The sequence below is a fragment of the Pipistrellus hanaki genome, assembly GCF_964339955.1.
Source record: "Pipistrellus hanaki genome assembly, chromosome: 12".
In the NCBI taxonomy this organism is placed as follows: domain Eukaryota; kingdom Metazoa; phylum Chordata; class Mammalia; order Chiroptera; family Vespertilionidae; genus Pipistrellus; species Pipistrellus hanaki.
This window is the reverse complement of record NC_140514.1, coordinates 25034075-25053058: the sequence shown is the minus strand read 5'-3', so window position 1 is coordinate 25053058 and position 18984 is coordinate 25034075. Positions and strand designations below refer to the sequence as shown.

Genomic DNA, 18984 nt, shown 5'->3' with positions numbered 1-18984 from the left:
GAGTCATAAATGCTGCCAAAAATAGACACCTAACTCCAGTGGCGTGTTTTCTCCTATACTATATTATTCTTTATTTTTTAAAAAATGACAGGAAAATACTTGAAATTTTTAAAAGACTCTCATGAAACCATCACTATTTCTTTTCTCTCCGAGAAAAAGAAAATGGTAGGAGTGTTATACAAATCCAAGGTAGCAGTTCCCAGGGAAGCAGCTTCATCTGCTTTGCCTGTTGTAAAATCAGCCACTAACTGAGATAGGAATAGGTTGTATTTTTATTGTCCACATAAGCACTACACTCAGTATAAACAGATTTCTTTAAAGGGGCTTTCCCCCTCTCCCTCCCTTCATGTATTTTTAAAAATCAAACTTTCTTAGCAAAAGGAAGACAGAACCATAACCAAGTCTCTATGACAACCTGGGAGGGTTACCTGTTAACAGTTACATAAACTCTAAGGGTGTAATGGGTAATTGTGTGTGATATTGACTATTGGGACACAGTATGTCTTTCTTGTAGATGAGGACCAATAAGCTCATCCCAGTAAGGCTAACTCTGGTGTGCTAGCAGCAATATCCCTGGTCTCTGAGCAGAATAATGATTTATAATGATGCTATGAGTGACTTTAGAACTTTATTTCCATTCTCCGCAGATTTCGGGGTCCTTATGAAAAGGCAAAATAAAACCAAAATGCATCACCAACACACAACGGATTGATATGCCGGCGTCTTAGCGTGGCCTTGCCGAGGTGGAGAGAAAGGAAGAGGGGCTGTTGTGATTTTCCACATCTAACAGCTTCTGGTGACTTCACAGCTCTGGCTTTGGACCCTGCCATTGGGAGGGAAAAAGAGAAGTGACATCCAGCCTGCGAGGCCACACACAAGGAATCCTGCACTGGCTACAGTGATGCCGGAAGTCCATGAAATGACGGCAGAAGCAGGCCTCTGAAGCTACCCTGGTGTGGATGAGCGGTGTTCTCAGGAGACAAGGAACCCCTTTCTCCCTCCTGGTTTGGGACACTCACTGCACCTGCAGGGGGCGCTCACAAGCATCCAGGGATTCTGGTTCCTTGCTGGCTCCTTGGACTGCCCTGAGAAGCCTTTCCTTCTTACCTGATTCCAACCTCTGATGGTACCTGGCCCATGATGATATTTGAGGAGTGAGTGAGTGAAGCTGTGTTGACACCACCGGATGCCCTTGAACTAGCTCCTCCGACTCATATGGATGCGTGATCTCCCCTGACCTTCGGTGGACTCCTTTTTTTCCAGAACCTCACTTCCAAAGTGTATCCTCCCTCTGGCCCGGACATCCTGCGGCTGCCCTGTCCCCCCGGGGCCTCCCTCTTCCAGTTGGGCAGGGACTACAAGGAGAGAGGGCGGGGCTGCTGGAAGAAGAAGAAGAAAAAAAGAGCTCGCTAAAGGAGGGCGCATCCCTCCTGCTCCTGCCCACCAACACCCTCACCCCCCTCCCCTTCCCCTTCCCCTACCTCCTCCTGCGGCCCCGGCCCCGGGCCCTTGTCTTTCTGCACCACGGGGTCCAGGACGATCGTGACCCTGTCGGCCCCGGCGGCACCCCCCCGCCGCACCCCCCCAGCCCCGAGCATGGGGACGGCGCTGCTGCTGCAGCGCGGAGGGGGCTGCTTCGCGCTGTGCCTGTCGCTGCTGCTGCTGGGCTGCTGGGCCGAGCTGGGCAGCGGCCTGGAGTTCCCGGGCGCCGAGGGCCAGTGGACGCGCTTCCCCAAGTGGAACGCGTGCTGCGAGAGCGAGATGAGCTTCCAGCTGAAGACGCGCAGCGCCCGGGGCGGGCTCGTGCTCTACTTCGACGACGAGGGCTTCTGCGACTTCCTGGAGCTCATCCTGACGCGGGGCGGCCGCCTGCAGCTCAGCTTCTCCATCTTCTGCGCCGAGCCCGCCACGCTGCTGGCCGACACGCCCGTCAACGACGGCGCCTGGCACCGCGTGCTCATCCGCCGCCAGTTCCGCAACACCACGCTGCTCATCGACCAGGGCGGCCGCGGCGCCGAGGCCAAGTGGGTGGAGGTCAAGTCCAAGCGGCGCGACATGACGGTGTTCAGCGGCCTGTTCGTGGGCGGGCTGCCCCCCGAGCTGCGCGCCCCCGCCGCCGCGCTCAAGCTCACGCGCGCCGCCGTGCGCGAGCGTGAGCCCTTCCGCGGCTGGATCCGCGACGTGCGCGTCAACGCCAGCCTGGCGCTGCCCCTGGACAGCGGCGACGTGCGCCTGGACGACGAGCCGCCCAGCAGCAGCGGCGGCGGCGGCGGGAGCCCCTGCGAGGCCGGGGGCGGCGGCGGCGACGAGGGCGAGGGCGGCGTGTGCCTCAACGGCGGCGTGTGCTCCGTGGTGGACGACCAGGCCGTGTGCGACTGCTCGCGGACCGGCTTCCACGGCAAGGACTGCAGCCAAGGTAAGGCCCGCTGCCCGCCCCTGCCCCGGGGCCTCGGCCCGGGACCAGCCGGCAGGCAGGTGCATGAGGGCTGCCTTCTCCCGACAGCGCGCCCAGGGAGTTTGCAGGTGGAGACCTGGTTCTGGCCTCTGCGGCCCATCACCTCCCACGGCTGCGCCCTGGGCATCCTCTTCTGTAGGGCCCAGCGGCCACGTCTCCTCCAGGTTCAGTCCCCCCCCACCCCCCCCCGCCCCCCCGCCCTGGGAGCGCTTCCCACCAGCCCTGCCTCCCACCGTGGCAAGGAGGATGCCCTGTGCCATCCATCCACTCCTGGGAGTCTTTGCCAGGGTGTTCCCCGTCTCCCCTGGGCCATGGCCCATCCTGAGTCACCGCTGTGCTCTGCCATATCACCCTTCATCCAGAATGCACTGATTTCCACCTTTCATCCAGAGCGCACAGGTTTCCATCCTTAACCCAGAACGCACAGATGTCCCCCATCAGAGGCCATTAGGTAGTGAAGACTGGGCACACGTTCGGTGAAGAATGAAGCGCAGAGCAGGTTCAGCGCGGCTGAGCATCTCCACGTAGTTGTGCCTGGGAAGGGACAGCGAGACAGGACCCAGGGGCACTGCTGTGCCTTTTCCAAGTCAAGCGTCAAGTCCTTGCTCCAGGTTGTGTGAAACGGGAAAGGTGGGAGTGGGAGGGGGGAAGCATGTGAAGATTTTCTATGGCCACGACCAAGTCCAACACTGGTCAGTTTAAAAGTAAAAATGATGTGATGGCTGAGGTTTCTCGAGTGGGAGGCAGGCCAGCTAATGCTTAGAAATGTTAGATATCTAATAGCATTTCTCCGTGAGCAGGCGCTTTGGGAAGCGGGATAGGAGAGACAGTTAGATGCCGCTGGACTGGGAAGCGGATGGACAGGGGCTGCACAGGAAGGATGGCCAGAGATGATCTGAGGATAATCAGCAGATGGCATTTATCTGAGTAGTGAAGGCCACCGTTGTCATTTCTGTGGTTCTTAGGGATTGAAACAGTGTGGCGTTTAAAATAAAATCAGACCTACATTTTATTTTCTCCCCTTTGAAAATTCAGTCCTTAGTGTGTTTCTCCAATGTTACTACATGGCAGTGACCAAGAAACAGGATTGTTGTGTGAATACGGAAAAAAGCCCATGAACAGAAAGTGAGTGATACGGAAACAATGAAACATGGATGTATCTATGGCTGACCCGGAGAGAAGATGTCAGGGTTAAATCAAGGCGATCAACACATGGGCAAATTATTAAACCTGATTTTGAAAGCTCTAGGGACTAAACTCTGTGTATGGTTGTATATTACTGTATGCCTTGTGGGTTTTTATTTTTGCTGACACTGCTGAGGGGAACTAGCCCTTGTAAATCTTATTAGACCTGGCAGTTCTCTCTCACCTGACTTGAAGACAAATGAAGGCTTGATACAATTTGTATTTGTTTAAACAGTAAAGGGAGATAGTGGGGGGGGAAAGCTGGTAGTTAGGAGAGTTCATGAGTTTATGAAAAAAGTAAGAGGTTATTTTCTTGCTCTGTCTTCATGAGGGCTTTTGTTTTCATTATAATTTGGCTTAAGTCATTAAGAGAAGACTATTCATAGTTTATACCGCACTTGAGCATGGCCAGTAAATTTACATGGATTTAGCATCAGGCTTTGTAGTTATGTTTTACATAAATAAAACAGTCCATGTTTCCCTCTACCAAATCTAGCTTAATTGTAAATCATGACTCAGATAACTACATGTGATGAGTTGCCATAATGTATTTGAAGTCACATACCTCTACACTGATAAATACAAATGAATAAAAATAAACATTGTTTTATGGCAAAAACTGCTGTAAGTATCCCAATGGCACTTTAAAATACAAAGCAGGCCATTTAATAAAGAACACATAAGGTATAACTTCCTTAAATTACAGAACAAATATAACCCAGCTTGTTCTCTGTGGGAAGGTGTTTGAAATGATAATTTTAATTTTTCCATGCATTTTAAACATGGGATCCAGGGACCATATATAAACAGGAGTAGGTCAGAATGGAGAAAGCATGGCTACAGTAATATGTTGATGAGAAGCAGAATTAGATGTCTATGAAATGCATTTTATTTTGCAAGGGGATAGCTCTTTCCATAAGGAGAATTTTGAATTACCAGACTACATAGCTGAACATCATAGTACCTGACGCATAAGGTAATTCAACCCAGAAAAGGAAATCCACCAGGATTATTCTGGAGCATTGATTCATTTTGAAAATGTGAGCCTGAACACAAGTGCAGAGATCACCACCAGTCCTGGAGAGAAAACAAAAGGCTGGATTTCTTTGATTATCTCAGGAATGGGAGATGGAGTGAGAAAGGCAGCCTTTCTTCCCAAAAGGATTGGCTCCTCCGTTTTGGTGGTTTTTCCCTGTTTCATGTGTGTCAAATGACTATTCAATAATTAATTGAGAATTGATGCCTCTCCCAACACCAATCATCTATTGATGGCTAGGGATAGATAATTCTTATTCAGATGAAGTATACTAGTAAACAAAGCCCTGCCTCTAGGCAGCATTCACACTGATTGCCACATTCTTAAAAAAAACAAAAAAACAAAAACAAAAAACTAATTCAAAAACAAATAAATCCACATTCATTAGAGAAAATTTAGGGGGAAAAATAACAGCAAACATAAAATAAAATTTAAATAATGTCTGGTGCCAACTATAATTTTTTAACTTAATAAGAATGTCTAATATTATTTTAGTTGTCTTCATATTCAAAATACCACAAAGTTACTAGAGGGACAGTGAGACTATTCGCTTCCCCCCTCTCTGGCCTAGAATGGCTTGAACCAATTTATGCACCTGTAAATTTTTAGAATGTTTTTATTTAATGAGTTCACTTTTATCCTCACTTTATTCTGGCCTAGCAAATTTTATTTATTTATTTATATAGTAATGGAAAGAATTTTTTTTTTTTTTTTTTTTTTTTTTAAAAGGGGGTTATGTGTCATGAACAGGTTAGTGGCAGAGCCTGGGCACATACACTGATTCTCTTTCCCTGTATTATCATGTCTGCTGAATAAGATTTCTAGTTTATTAGGGTTGATATTTTTTCAGGTTCAGGCATTAGTCAAGAGAAAAATAAATAAATGGCTGATAGAATGGAGCTAGCTAATGCATCAGTTCCATTCTTTTACCCTTAAAGTCAGTCCCAGAATGGAAGTATCTAAGAATGTCATTTTTTTTTCTCAGTGATTGTTGCTATGGACTACATAGCTTTTTTTAGTGAATCATACTCATTTAAGTGCCTCAGGGACATTATTATTTAATAAGTTCCCACGTAAGAGGGCTAACAGTTTCCTAGCAGCTTAAAAGAATTAGTTAATTCCATGGCTACCAACCTTAAAAAATAAGAATAAAAGGCTGATCAGTGACAAATTAAGTTAAACTTTTTATGATTTCCAGGTCCAAGTTTTATGTATTTCAGGGTCATTTATATTAAAAATTTCATACTAGGCTCACTCTGTCTCTTGTGTTTACATCCCCTATTTAAATGGCCATAAACACATATGGCTTGTGATGGTTGATTGCTTAATATGAACAAACATGGCAGTGTGATAGATGCCATTTAATAAAGCCCCTGTGTTCTATGACTTTACTAATAGGACCAGACAGACAACCCTGATCACTCATTTATCTACTCATTCATTTCTTTATTGCCCGAGCCTAGTACTCGGACACATACAAAGTCATTTCTTAAGATTGAGGACTTTGTATGTGCCCGAGTACTAGGCTCGGGCAATAAAATGGTCAACTCTCAGAAACAGTTCCTTTCTTCACAGACCTTGCATTCCAATACTTAAAAATAAGTAAGTAGATGGGAATCTTAAATGATAGTATTTTGGAAGACTAGTACGTATTGTGATGACTTAAAATACTGTGAACTGAACCAGTCAAAACAGGTTTTATTGAAGAGTGATCTCTAAACTACAACCCAAGAGATGAGAAGGCGTTAACTAGGTAAGGGCAGAGGAGGAATATCAGACACAGAATCCTGGTGCAGGAGATGGCGGAACTGAGAGAAGTTCCTTGAGTACGGAGCTCCTAGGGAGCAGGGCTTTCTAGACCTTGTCAGTGATTTTAATCTCAATGTAAAAGTGGTAGAAAAGCACTGGAGGGAGTTTTGTGTGGAAGGTGAGGAGGAGGATGCCATTATTATATTTATGTTTCAAAAAAATGTCACTCTGGCTACCGTGTATAAAACAGATTGATAGGGGGCCAGAGGAAACATTATTTTCTGTTTGTCAGTCAACAACATTTGTTAAAGCACCCACTGTAAGCTGTAGACAGAACTAGGGCACATGGAGAAAAGCAAGGTTCTTTCTCTTAGGAAGTTAGAATCTTTGTCAGTGTACTTACGTGGAGACATCTAAGGATATTCGTTGTTTGGAACGCTTTGGTTTTATCTGTAAAAGCAAAGCATTGTTTGAATCTTTTGGTGACTTGTCATGTTGTTTGGAACAGATATGCCCATTGACTTTAAAGGCTCTGGGGCCCATTGGCCTTGTCATATTTTATTATACCCCCAAGTACCTTGCTAACCATGTCTTTCTTGTGACAATATTTATTGGTTGATTGATACTGGGCTTTCAGTATTTTAACCACTACACTAAATGAAAATATTATAAATAGATTCTTCAATCTTTGTGAGGTTGAAAAAAAAAAAGCATTTACCATATAGGTAGGTATTAGACAAAAAATGATTCAGAGATATTACCAAGTTTTGTTTGAAATCTACCATTGTAGGGTAAGGTGCATCATCTGTGATTGAAAAGACTGGGCATGCAAAGGAGAAGTCCATCAATAATTTTGATATAGATAAACTATTCTGGGAAGCTTTTAAAGTGAAAGTCATCTATCAAGTCTAGCAAAAAAAAAAAGTTTATTTTGACTATAAATTAATAACCAAAATTGAGTTGTGACTCTAGAATGCCACAAAAAGGTGGAATGCATTATTTTGAGAAACTTCTATTCCTCGATTTTGTCACCTGTGAAATTGGACTAATGATCGGATCTCATAGGGATCTTATCAAAGTTAAGCAGATGACTTTATGTCAAGTTTTGAGAATGGTTGCCTGACACATAGCAAGCATTCTGAAGTGTCCACTTATTATTTCTGTTCTAACTAACTACCACCATCACTAGCACCACTATTTCAGCTTATACCATTTTTTAGAGTCACTTTCTAGCACAATTCAAATATGGATAATTTTTTTTCTCATTCAAAATAAATTGTAATGTCATAATAATCTTTGATTTGCCCCAAAGTTTCAACTTAAAAAGAAAGGCAAATTATAAAGACAGTGCCCTCTGTTTTATACAGTTGTGCTCTAATGTTACTTATGTCTAGTTTCAAACTATTTTTAAAAATGTTATTCTGTTTGAGAATTTTTACTATAATTAAACAGCCCTCAATGCAAAACCATTTGTAAAAACTAGCACTTTCCACATAAACTAATACCTTTATCCATCCCAATCATATACATAGGGATTTTTACTGTATTTACCCTAATTTATCGAGGTAGATATCTATTCTATATATAATTTGTATTTGAGGCTCTCCTTTAAGTTAAAGTTATTAACAAGTATGCTGCAGAAAAGCTAGGTAATATATTTGAACTTTAAAAGTTCAAATAAGATATTTTTATAGTTATTATGTACAGATTATATTTTTATCATAAGATTATTTATCCATTGAAATCATGTTCCAGTTTTGGATATCATTAAATGAATTGTGATAATTTAACTGATTATTAAAAAAAAAAAACCTCCTGATTGACTATAGAAAAGACTTTATAATATTTCTGTAATTCTTAATTGCATTGTGTGAATTAGGACCTTGAGCCATACTAGTTCCTGAAAACAGTTATTGACCCCATTCTATATCCCTTTCTCAGTGAGCAATTGGTGGCTATACTGGTTGTAGGGTTAACTATAAATGTGCATTGAAAATTAGGCTCTATCATAGATAGTCAGGCTTTGTTTTTATAGAAATATAATAAACTTTTCTAGTAGAAGTTGCTATGCAAACGGTACTTTCAAAAAGTACCCAAGTATTTTTGACATAATTCAAAATAAATCATTTTTGCATTCTAAAAGTTTTTAGTTCATGACACAAAAACACTTACACTTTTTGTGTGTATTTCTCTATAATTTTATTGCTGAGTTCCATTTCTGTTACTTGGAAATGCAGGAATCAGTAACTTCATGGTCTTTGCTGAATTGTACTTCTTAAAATGTTTCAATTAGGTTTTTAAAGAGAGGTTTTGTTTGTTGCTTAAGAACTCATCAGAAATTGCAGGGCTTTTTGTTTTTCTCTCTTACACATGGATTCCATGTATTTTTACTTGAATATGAGAATAGGTGCAATGTTGTCTCATTATTTTCCTGCCATGTTATTTTTTACACAATATGTGTGAACAGAATATGGCATGGTATCTGAAAAACTAATTTAAGACACAGCATTGCCTCTAAACCATTGTTAAAAGTAGAGTGAGGCCACCAATGTTTATGCTTTATTTTCAATTATTGTAAATGGAGAAACACTTATTCAGACTGCTAATACATTATAAACTCCTGCTAATCTAACTCATGAGATAGTGGTGACTAGATAATAGAAGTAAACTCTCAGAAAAACATCAAAATTTGAAAGAAAAGTCCAATGGCAGCTCTAGGATGATATGAATGTTAACACCAATAATCTTAAACATGCTTCTGTAAATCGACTCTGGGGTCATTTCAGATAATTTATGCTCAATAGTATGCATAAAATTTGGTAGAATTCTCTTAATACACATTGATGCACCAGTACAGACAAACTGAAGAGAACATTGGTCCCCTTGTTCCTCATGTATAAAACCTGATGAAAAAGTAATTTAAGGCAACAACTGAGTGCCTATTAGATGATTCTATTTTCCTGAAGTTCAAAACAGACAGCTAACCTCTGGTGATATAGATCAGAATAGCGGTTATCTTGTCATGGTATTGACCGGAAGAAAACACAACGGAGTCTTTGACTTGATCTGGATGATGGTTACATGGGTATATGTATTTGTAAAAATTTACTGAATTGTACACTTAACATTTATTTTCTTTACTGTATTGAATTATACAAAAACACTGCTCAGTGAATATCAGTACTCTGAATACATTTAAAAATTTACTTACAAGGAATTCATATTTTAAAATTTTAGGTAAGAGTCAAATCCCAAAGACCATTTCAGAGAGCAAGTGTATTTATATTTGAATAAATCAAGCAGAAACAAATATTCTGTCTTAAACACCTGTACAACCTTTGATCTTGTTTCCAATTTCTGTACCCTAATAATGGAAATTAGACATAGGTTCTTATTTTACATTTGCATCTATTGAGTGAAAGTCGTACTGACATATTTAAGCAGTGTAAGTTTTCCAATTAGGAGGACTTAACTTCTGAAATGTTCAGTAATTGAGTGATGGGGATGTTATAAGAGCTCAATACATTTTTAAATTAGTGACTGGATATTGGAAGAAACATTTCTTGTCTGACCATAAATTCCATAATACTGTCTAAGTCTAAAAATGTACATGTTTCCCCCCCAGAGTATTAGGAATCACATTATTTCAAAAGGTGTACCCTTCCTTTAATGCACCTCCTGAATTCAAATACATTTAAAATCATTCTGTTTAGAATCACAGTAGTTATTGTAATTACTATTTAGTGCTTACTGAGTGAAAGGCACTATACAATGTGTTTTCTCCATCTTATTTATTCTTATGATATCCTACTTGACAGGGTTTATAAAATTCCCATTTTATAGATGAGATAATTGTGGCTTAGAAAGGCTAACTTATCCAAAGTTCCATAGGTCATTGGCAGAGCTAAAATTTCAGCCTAGGCATGCCCATTGCCCCAGTAGGCAACTCTGTCCATTATATTACATAGTATGTGCCTTTTACTTAACAAACAGCTAATGGATGCTAGGAATTTGTTCACTAATTGCTAATTTGGTGCTAATTTGAATGGCTAACGTATAATAAAGGTTTTATCATTGAGGATTGTGGCAGACCCTTAAGTTTCCTGCCATTTCCCAATGTCATCATAACAAAGAAATGAAATAGCTTGTAAGAATTCATCATACTTTGTTTCTGTAATTTGCTTATTTGCTTCTTTTGTGGAGGTACTCAAATTCTGCTCCATGTGTTGATTCTGCTCTAATGTAAGTAGTAGTAAAGCCCCAGTATATTCTGCCTAAAGAGCATTACAACTAATTCTTGATCTTTTGAATAAAAATCCTTCATTTTCACAAAACAAGCAACTCAAAATTTCTATTCATTTCAGAGGTTGGGAGATAAAATTATTGAAACTATCCAAGTCCATGGTGATTTAGCACAGATGCAAAGACCTAGCCCAGGCACATCTGTAGCTAGTCAGTGAGAGTTGCTGAGTCAGAACATGGTTCTGCTGAAGACAGAGATGATGGTGCACAGGGCCCTTCATTGAAAATACACAGTGAGAAGTTACAGTGTCTCCTTTTGCATAAGTGAACTTGGCTCTCCAGTGCGTTGCCTAAAATGGAACTCGGGAGCCTTCCTCGGAGTTCAGAGAGATATTCTCTGCGCTGTTGCTGGTACATATGAGAAGCTATTATTGGAGAGCAGTGGGAGGAAAACAAGTCTGACCTGGCAGGCCAGAGTTGCTGACCCAGTCCCTTGTCTAGTGACTGGTGCTCAAAACTATCTGGCCCGTAATTAGAAGTACACTGACACCACCATAGCTGGCAAGGGCTGCTTCAAATAGCCCTGTCTCGGGCTGGCTCCCAGGAGGGACATGCTGGCCCAAAAGTTAGGAGAGGAGCTGCCAAGAAGAACAGGTGCTTCACCAGCATTCTGATGTCAGGAGGGGCTTTCTGTGTTTAATTTTAGACACAATGAATTCTGTGTGGATGGCAACCCATAACGGGAGCGGCTACTCTTGTTCGTGACCTAACAATGCCTGGCCTAGCGGGTGGAACTAGCTAAGCTTAAGTGTGCACCGGACATTGCTAGATTCAGCAGAATGAGCCACCCTGGTCCTGCAGTAGCCAGGAAATGAAAGACTTATGCTTTTCTTCTAAGTAATGATGTCTCTCTATAATTAAGCATGCTGGCACGGTCCTTAGGGAAATAGCTGGCATGGCAGCCTGTAAATATGACTGTTGTGTGGAAGATAAGTTTAAGCTCTTTATCTTGAATACAAACTTGTTTGTTGTTTTTAGCAAATAATGTAATAATTTATTTAAAAGTATTACATGGGACGCCTAAGGTACTAAATGTTTAATTTATCCAGTTAAAAATATTGTAAAGTAAGAAGTTATAGATTGTATATTATGACCCAAATACACAATTCAATCTGTAGGAGAATATATCTACAGATCCTTATTGGGCCAGTTTTTTTTTGTGAAAGAAAGTATTGAGGTACTTTAAAATAATGAAACACTGCCCCGGCGAGGTGGCTCAGTTGGTTGGAACATGGTCCTGTGTACCTTAAAGGCTGCAGGTTAGAGTTTGGTCAGGGCACATACATGGGTTGTAGGTTCTGTCCCTGGACGGGGCCGTATACTGGAGGCAACCAATCCATGTTTCTCTCTCACGTTGATCTCTCTCTCAAAGCAATAAAAATATGTCCTCAAGTGAGGTTTAAAAAATAAATTTAAAAAAATAATGTTATACTTACTTTTGATATATAAATGCATATGTGTACATATGTATATCAATGCAGATATATAAACATATATTACATATTAACATGACATTCACAAGAGAATCACATAATATATGCAGAGATGTTATTTTTAAAAAGTCTTGCAAATAAAATTCTCAAAAACATATTGTTTAAACATGTTATCAAAATATAATGTCTTTATGACTATATATATATATTTTTTTTTTTTTTTAATTTCCTGTTGATGTTGCCACTTCCTTTTTTTAAAATATATTTTATTGATTTTGTACAGAGAGGAAGGGATAGAGATAGAGAGTTAGAAACATCGATGAGAGAGAGTCATCAATCAGCTGCCTCTTGCACACCCCCTACTGGGGATATGCCTGCAACCAAGGTACATGCCCTTGACTGGAATCGAATCCGGGACCCTTCAGTCCCCAAGCCAACACTCTATCCATTGAGCCAAACCTGTTTTGGCTATTTTTTTTTAATTTTGTTTTTCTACACAAGACCCTAGAAACCTAAAATACATATCCTTATAGTAAGACAAGTGCCTTTGTGTGATCAGACATGGTGTTAGAGATTTTGAGATTTCTGCAAAGGAGCATTTTTATATCCTCAGTTAACAGCATCTCAGCTGTTCCTGGGGGTTCTGTGAAAAACTGCTTTATATCTTGCTCTAACATTGCTCTCACAGCTACCAGGAGCAATGTTAGGTTATTATAATATCAATAATGACTTCTTTAAAACTTTCATAAATAAGAAAACCAGGGATTAAACTTATTTACTGAGCTCCCAATGAGTTCAACATTATAACTAAAGACTGCCACAGGAATATTTTGAAGCAGCCATTTTTGAAAAGCCAGTGATAGCTCCGAAACCTCTTTTACCAGAGCAAATGGGAATCTATAACAGTTTTCATTTTCAATGTTTAAATGTCATATAAGTTTCAGAACATGCTTCTTTGGTCAGCGTTAACATTATATGGAAAATTTTGGATACATATATAATTAATTATATCTTCCTATGGCTTCTTAAACCTTTATTTCAATTAGAATAGTAGAGTCAGCTGGGACCGGTTTGGCTCAGTGGATAGAGCGTCGGCCTGCGGACGGAAAGGTCCCGGGTTCGATTCCGGTCAAGGGCATGTACCTTGGTTGCGGGCACATCCCCTGTGGGGGGTGTGCAAGAGGCAGCTGGTCGATGTTTCTCTCTCATCGACGTTTCTAACTCTCTGTCCCTCTCAATTCCTCTCTGTGTAAAATCCATAAAATATATAAAAATAAATAAAAATAGAATAGTAGAGTCAAATTATTATGGCTTTCTTCTATTACAGTTTATATTTTTTTGCTGCAATAACATTTAAAGTTTTTTTTATTGTTTGAATTTAATCTATTGTTTCTTCTTCAATTCTCTACATTGAATTACTTCATAAAAGTACAGGCAGAGGTAAGAGCTTCAGGAATTAGAATTATTCTTCATCTGGGAACGGTGCTCCTTGTGAATTATTTTTAAATGAGAGCTTTTCATTTAAATGAGAGCTTTCTCAGAGGTCATTGGAAATGAAGAGTGTTGGGCACCTCCCCTTTTCTCAGGCCTCAGATGTTTTTCATCCTGGACAAAATTCTTGTTGGTTTGACACAGGAAAAATGTCCTGTTTCATCCTAAACAGAAACAATACAGATTTGGATTGGGGCCAAATATACCCTATCCTGGAACATCTTCTGCTCACAAGGGACGGAGGGTGGAGGATAGTGTGTCCTCAGGGACACAACATGTAATGTGTAATAATTGAGAAAATGAGACAAAAGTGAGAGAGTAATGGAGCAAAGGAGAAAAGAAGATGACTGGGGGGGAATGAGTGTTGGAGAAAAGAGAGAGAGAGAGAGAGAGAGAGAGAGAGAGAGAGAGAGAGAGAGAGAGAGAGAGAGAAAGGATAGAGTGAACCTAATTTGAAACAACCAGAACATGGAGAACTTGTTAGTGGAGGAGGGGACTAGACCGTGCATTTATGGACTCTCGCTCTGGGATTGAGTTGCAGAGAATAGGAGGAAGAAAAGGATAAACAAATTATTATCTGCACTTCAGTCATAGGAGGTACAATTATACTATCTCTAGGTTCTGGCATTGTGTCACTGGATTTTTTCTTACCAACTAATAACAACAACAACAACAACAACAACAATATTAGCAAAATCTTACATAACTCATACTCTGTGTTAGGCACTATTTTAAGCTCTTTGCACATTAATTATTTTAAGCATTGTCACAACCCTATAAGGTAGATGCTGCTTCCTCCATTTCACAGATGAGAAGACTGAGGCCCAAAGAGATTTTCTAAAGTTGCCCACATTCACACACTAGGGTTTGGAAAGCTGGTATTTGAAACAAGGCTGCATGACTCCTGAGACCATGTCCTAAACTTCTAATTTCCTCTTTTTTAATAAGTAATAACATTATATGTTCTCCACGCTATTTTACAGATGAGACACCCCCGTGTTTAAAAGATGCCTGCATAAGCTAATGCAACTTCATATATATATGTATATATTTTTTCTCTCTCTTAGTATTCCCTTTACGTGTCTAGTAACTTTTCCTGGGCAGAATTTCTTCCTTAAATTTAATGAAAACCCTTTCTCTGCTGACATAAATTAATTTCTTCTTGTTATGCCCTCAGTGGAAATAAAACTTATGTTGTTAGTATCCCTTCAAATTATGTTTATCTGCTTAAGAGAAAGAGTGCTGTCCTCACTGAGCTAAACACGTTTCAGATTCCCCTTCTGTGGAACTGGCCCGAGTTCAGCCTCCTTCCCCCAGTAGCTGCCTGCTTTAATTGTTCCACTCACTTTCACTTTGTCTGGCTAATGCTCTCCCCAAGGTTCCCTCTGGAAACATACTACTGTCCTCTGAATCTGCTCATCACAGGGCACTGCTTCCCATGTCCCCTTAACCTTTCTTCCTGCTTCCGTCTGACATGCTACTTTCCCACGATACCTTCGAAAAGGCCCAGGCAGGGACTTTGTCTAATCCTCAGTAGGCTGTGTTGTTACCTGTTGAAGAAAATGTCTGTCACTAGTGTCTGTACATCAGGCGGTCCAGAAATGTATACAGGGAAAAGTCTTGATAGCATTACATTTGTAAGCAAGAAAAGTGGGTCAGAAAAATAGGAGCTGACAAACAGAAAAAAGAAAAAGAAAAAAGAAAAAAAAAAAGAATTTGGAGTAAGGAAAACCAGCAGTGGTATTCTGGCCCGCCCAGGACCAAACAATGGAAATAGATTTGAACAAGAGCGTGTTCATTCTGACATAAGGAGAGAGAAAACAGCATTTGCTTGTGGTTCTACTATAAATATGAGAGCCAGCCAGCGGAAGGAGTGAGAGAACGACTCCCTGTTCCTGGAGAGCCTTCACAATAGCTTAGACAGCAAGCACTAGTCATGAATCGCTGAAGATTTCCCTTACTCTGATCAGAGGTATGGACAAAATGACCTTTAAAATATGTTTCAGCTCTTAGTTATATAAATAATCGTACTTTTTGGAATAACACATAATTCCTCCGCCCCCCTGCAAGTTTGAGATGAATGTAGTCTAAAACGAGCCCCCTCCAAAGTCTACCTCCTCCCCCCACATTCACACAGGAAACTATTTCAAGAGTGCCTGAAGTTATAATTAACAGATGCATTTGAGTAAAATATGGCACCAACAGCCACAGAGCACTTGGCCTGTGAATTACTTCAGTTGCCTTAACTTGCTGTCGCTGCACACGAGTCCCGGGAATACACTGTGGGCAGGCTCTCCGACCACATGCTTGTGTTTGCCCTGAGCCAGCTGCCCCGTTGTCCTCTTTACACGGCGGATTGCCCCAGTTTCATGTTTCCTTGAACGTGGTGGAGCTCGAGTTACAGCTCCTGCCTGCACCTCTTGTTTGCTCTGCCATCGCCAGGGTACAGTCCCAGGACGGACTCCACCTCCGGCAGGTGTGATGTTCCTGCCCCGCTGCCTTGCTGCAGCACACTCAGCCGCGTTGGTTCCACATCAGTCCTATCATATCTGTGTCATTAATGCCTCTTCCTCTGGGAAATAGTTTAGGATGAAAGGGGTTTGGGCACTGGTCTGAATTTCTCCTAATACTCTTTTGAATTAAAAACAAAACAAAGAAAACCAAAGCAACAACCACTCAAAATGTTAAAAACACTTGTGGGTAACCTGTCATTTTCACGGTTTCCCAGTACAACCAGTTACACAAACCAGAAATCTAGCCTCATCTTTGATCCACCTATTTTGTGCCCATTCATGAATCCATTCATAATTTCAGAACAATTTACTAAGAAGATATAATACACAAGACGAGATGTTGGTTCTTAGGCAGTTGTTCACCTTTGTGTTTCTAGAACTGTGAAAGACTGAAGTTGGCAACACAAATGAAGTAGTTAAAAGATAATGCAAGTATAAAAATTCAGGGATCAGAAATAGGATACTATGTGATACTATAATAAAACTCACATATGTGCTATTCGTGGCATCTACACCAATAAAACAGAAACATGCAAATTGACCATTACACTATGAAACCCACCATCCAATCAGGAGTGAGTATGCAAATTAACCTACCAAAGCTAGAAGTGGCCCCGCCTCCCCCAGCTGCTCTGGGCCTCTGTGCAGCATGCATGCAGGCACCAAGCAGTTGGTCAGGGCCAGACGCTTACTATGAGGCGGAGGGCCTGGGACAGAGGGAACTATGGGAGCAGCACTCTAGCCAGATGAAAGATGGAAGGTGGTGGCCAGAGTGAAGGCCTGGGTCCCAGGTGCCATAGTAAAACCGGTGCCTACAGCCAGGGGAAGGAAGACCTATTACACAAATCTTCATGAAACAGGCCTCTACTTATTAATGATATCCTCAGTAAAAATGAGCTTTAAAAAAAAAATGTGGGCATGGCAGTGTGCCTATGAAGAGTAAAAACATATGGATTCTTTCAGAAATTACAGTTAATGGATTGTTTCACACTCTCTGAAGTTGAGATAATTTTAAATTACTCTTATCCCTAGATTGTTCCATATTTAAAGAACACAGTTTCTAGAAAGTCATTAGAAATTTTCAGAGATGGATAGAAAAAACACTGGATTAGTAAACACTGAGTTTGTCATACACTATGAATATAAGGAGAGTCAGGAAACTTGGTTTAGTTTATGTTTTGGGGAACACTATATTTTGATCAACCGCTGGTCTAAGAATTGAAAGGAGAAGTCACCTTCTAATGAAGTAGGCTAGAGGATACATATATGCATGATTTCAATACAATGCAATGAATGTTGCCATGGAGATGAGTATGTAGTGCTTCTGGCCAGAAAATGAAAGGACCAATCACGTGCACTCGATGACCAAGTTCATTGGACTCTCTTGATATGCTATTCCAGGCCTTCATACTCACCCATCAGGATTATTGCTGTAATCTCTTTGCCATTTTTCTTAATCCCAAGCAGCAATTTTCATTCTGCCACTTAAAGCCATTTCTCTCTACTACTAAAGTGATCCTTTCAAAGTACAATAATAGTTCTTCTTTGACTTGTAATGTCAAACAACCCATTTCAGAAGATCATACTCATTATATGACTTTCCAAGGATATGTGCCATTCTAGGTTGACCATTCTATTATAAGAAATAAAAACAGAATGTTCATATTTTCAATACAGAATATGGCATACATGCTGCAGGATATATTCTGACAGAATATATTAAAAGAGAGAACAATTGAATTTAAATGTCCTACAATTCCAAGGATTATGGTTTTATTTGGACCCATTTGTCAGGTTGAACATTAATTTCCTGGTAATTAACTAGGGGATCCTAAAACGGTAAAAGGTCTGGAAACAGATGTAATGTTTCTTTTCAGCTGAGTGATTTCTGTTAATTTTCCATTTACAATCTCCCTGTCCTCACTCATCTCCAATCCCAAATTAGAGAATGTCCCAATAGGCCAGTGCTGTGTCTCAAATTTGTTTCATAGTCAGATATTACCATTCTTGTAATGTCTCCCTCCCCTAAATGGAAGCCCTAGAAATATCTGAGAAGTACCAAATGAGTGACAGGACTTTCCTGCTTTAGTTCATACACATGTATGTTATCATTAATTAGCTGAGTCTTTAATTTGTCTAAATTTGTGCAGGCATAATGGAACTGACAATGCAATTTTCCATTGAAAATTGCAAATGGATAACTAAGCGCAGCAATTCACCTCCTTCCCATTCCTTTTGTACAGATATCTTATGCTACACAAGGATGCATGTACTTTGAAAATAGCTCATCTATATTCATTCACCCATGCGTACAAATTGATTTGCATGCTCATTTTGCAGTTTCCAAATATGCATTTGTTGCATAAAGTTTTTCATATTTAACCCAAAATGGCTCTTTCACCTCTTCTTCAAAAATTTAGCTGGTGTGGGCCGACTACATGTGAAATTCAAGTGCTTGCACATGTCCTATAGAAATTTCTAAAAGCCTCGAGAGGAAAGGTTTATATCTTGCCATTGGTCAGAATTTCTAATTCAGATCTTGTTTTTATAGGTCAGCTCCTTAAATTACTCAGGGCAAAATTGAAACTGACAAGAATTTATTCAGACTACCCAGATTATTTATGAAGTCATGATTTTTATGGGAAATAAGATATTCAGTAGAATAATTAATTGATTTTTTCCCCTACTTTTCCACCAACTAGCTATGTTATTGGACATAGGTTTCTTAACTGTTTCTCTCTAATATTTCCCATTTAGAAGACAACAATCACAAACTAAAGTTAAAACAATCATGTGACTTACTCCAGCAAATAATACTAA

The 18984-nt window shown here is 40.5% G+C and overlaps 1 protein-coding gene across 36 annotated transcripts in view; it reads left to right on the top strand.

Moving 5' to 3' along the window:
• The first annotated feature begins 1448 nt into the window (after window positions 1-1448).
• The window catches only part of NRXN1 (neurexin 1), a 964391-nt gene continuing 946855 nt past the window's right edge, over window positions 1449-18984 (top strand). For all 36 annotated transcript variants that reach the window (XM_084900752.1, XM_084900751.1, XM_084900742.1 and 33 more), the window contains exon 1: window positions 1449-2416. In XM_084900752.1, coding sequence (XP_084756878.1) covers window positions 1597-2416 — 820 coding nt within the window. In that variant the 5' untranslated portion in view covers window positions 1449-1596. The remainder of the gene's footprint in view (window positions 2417-18984) is intronic.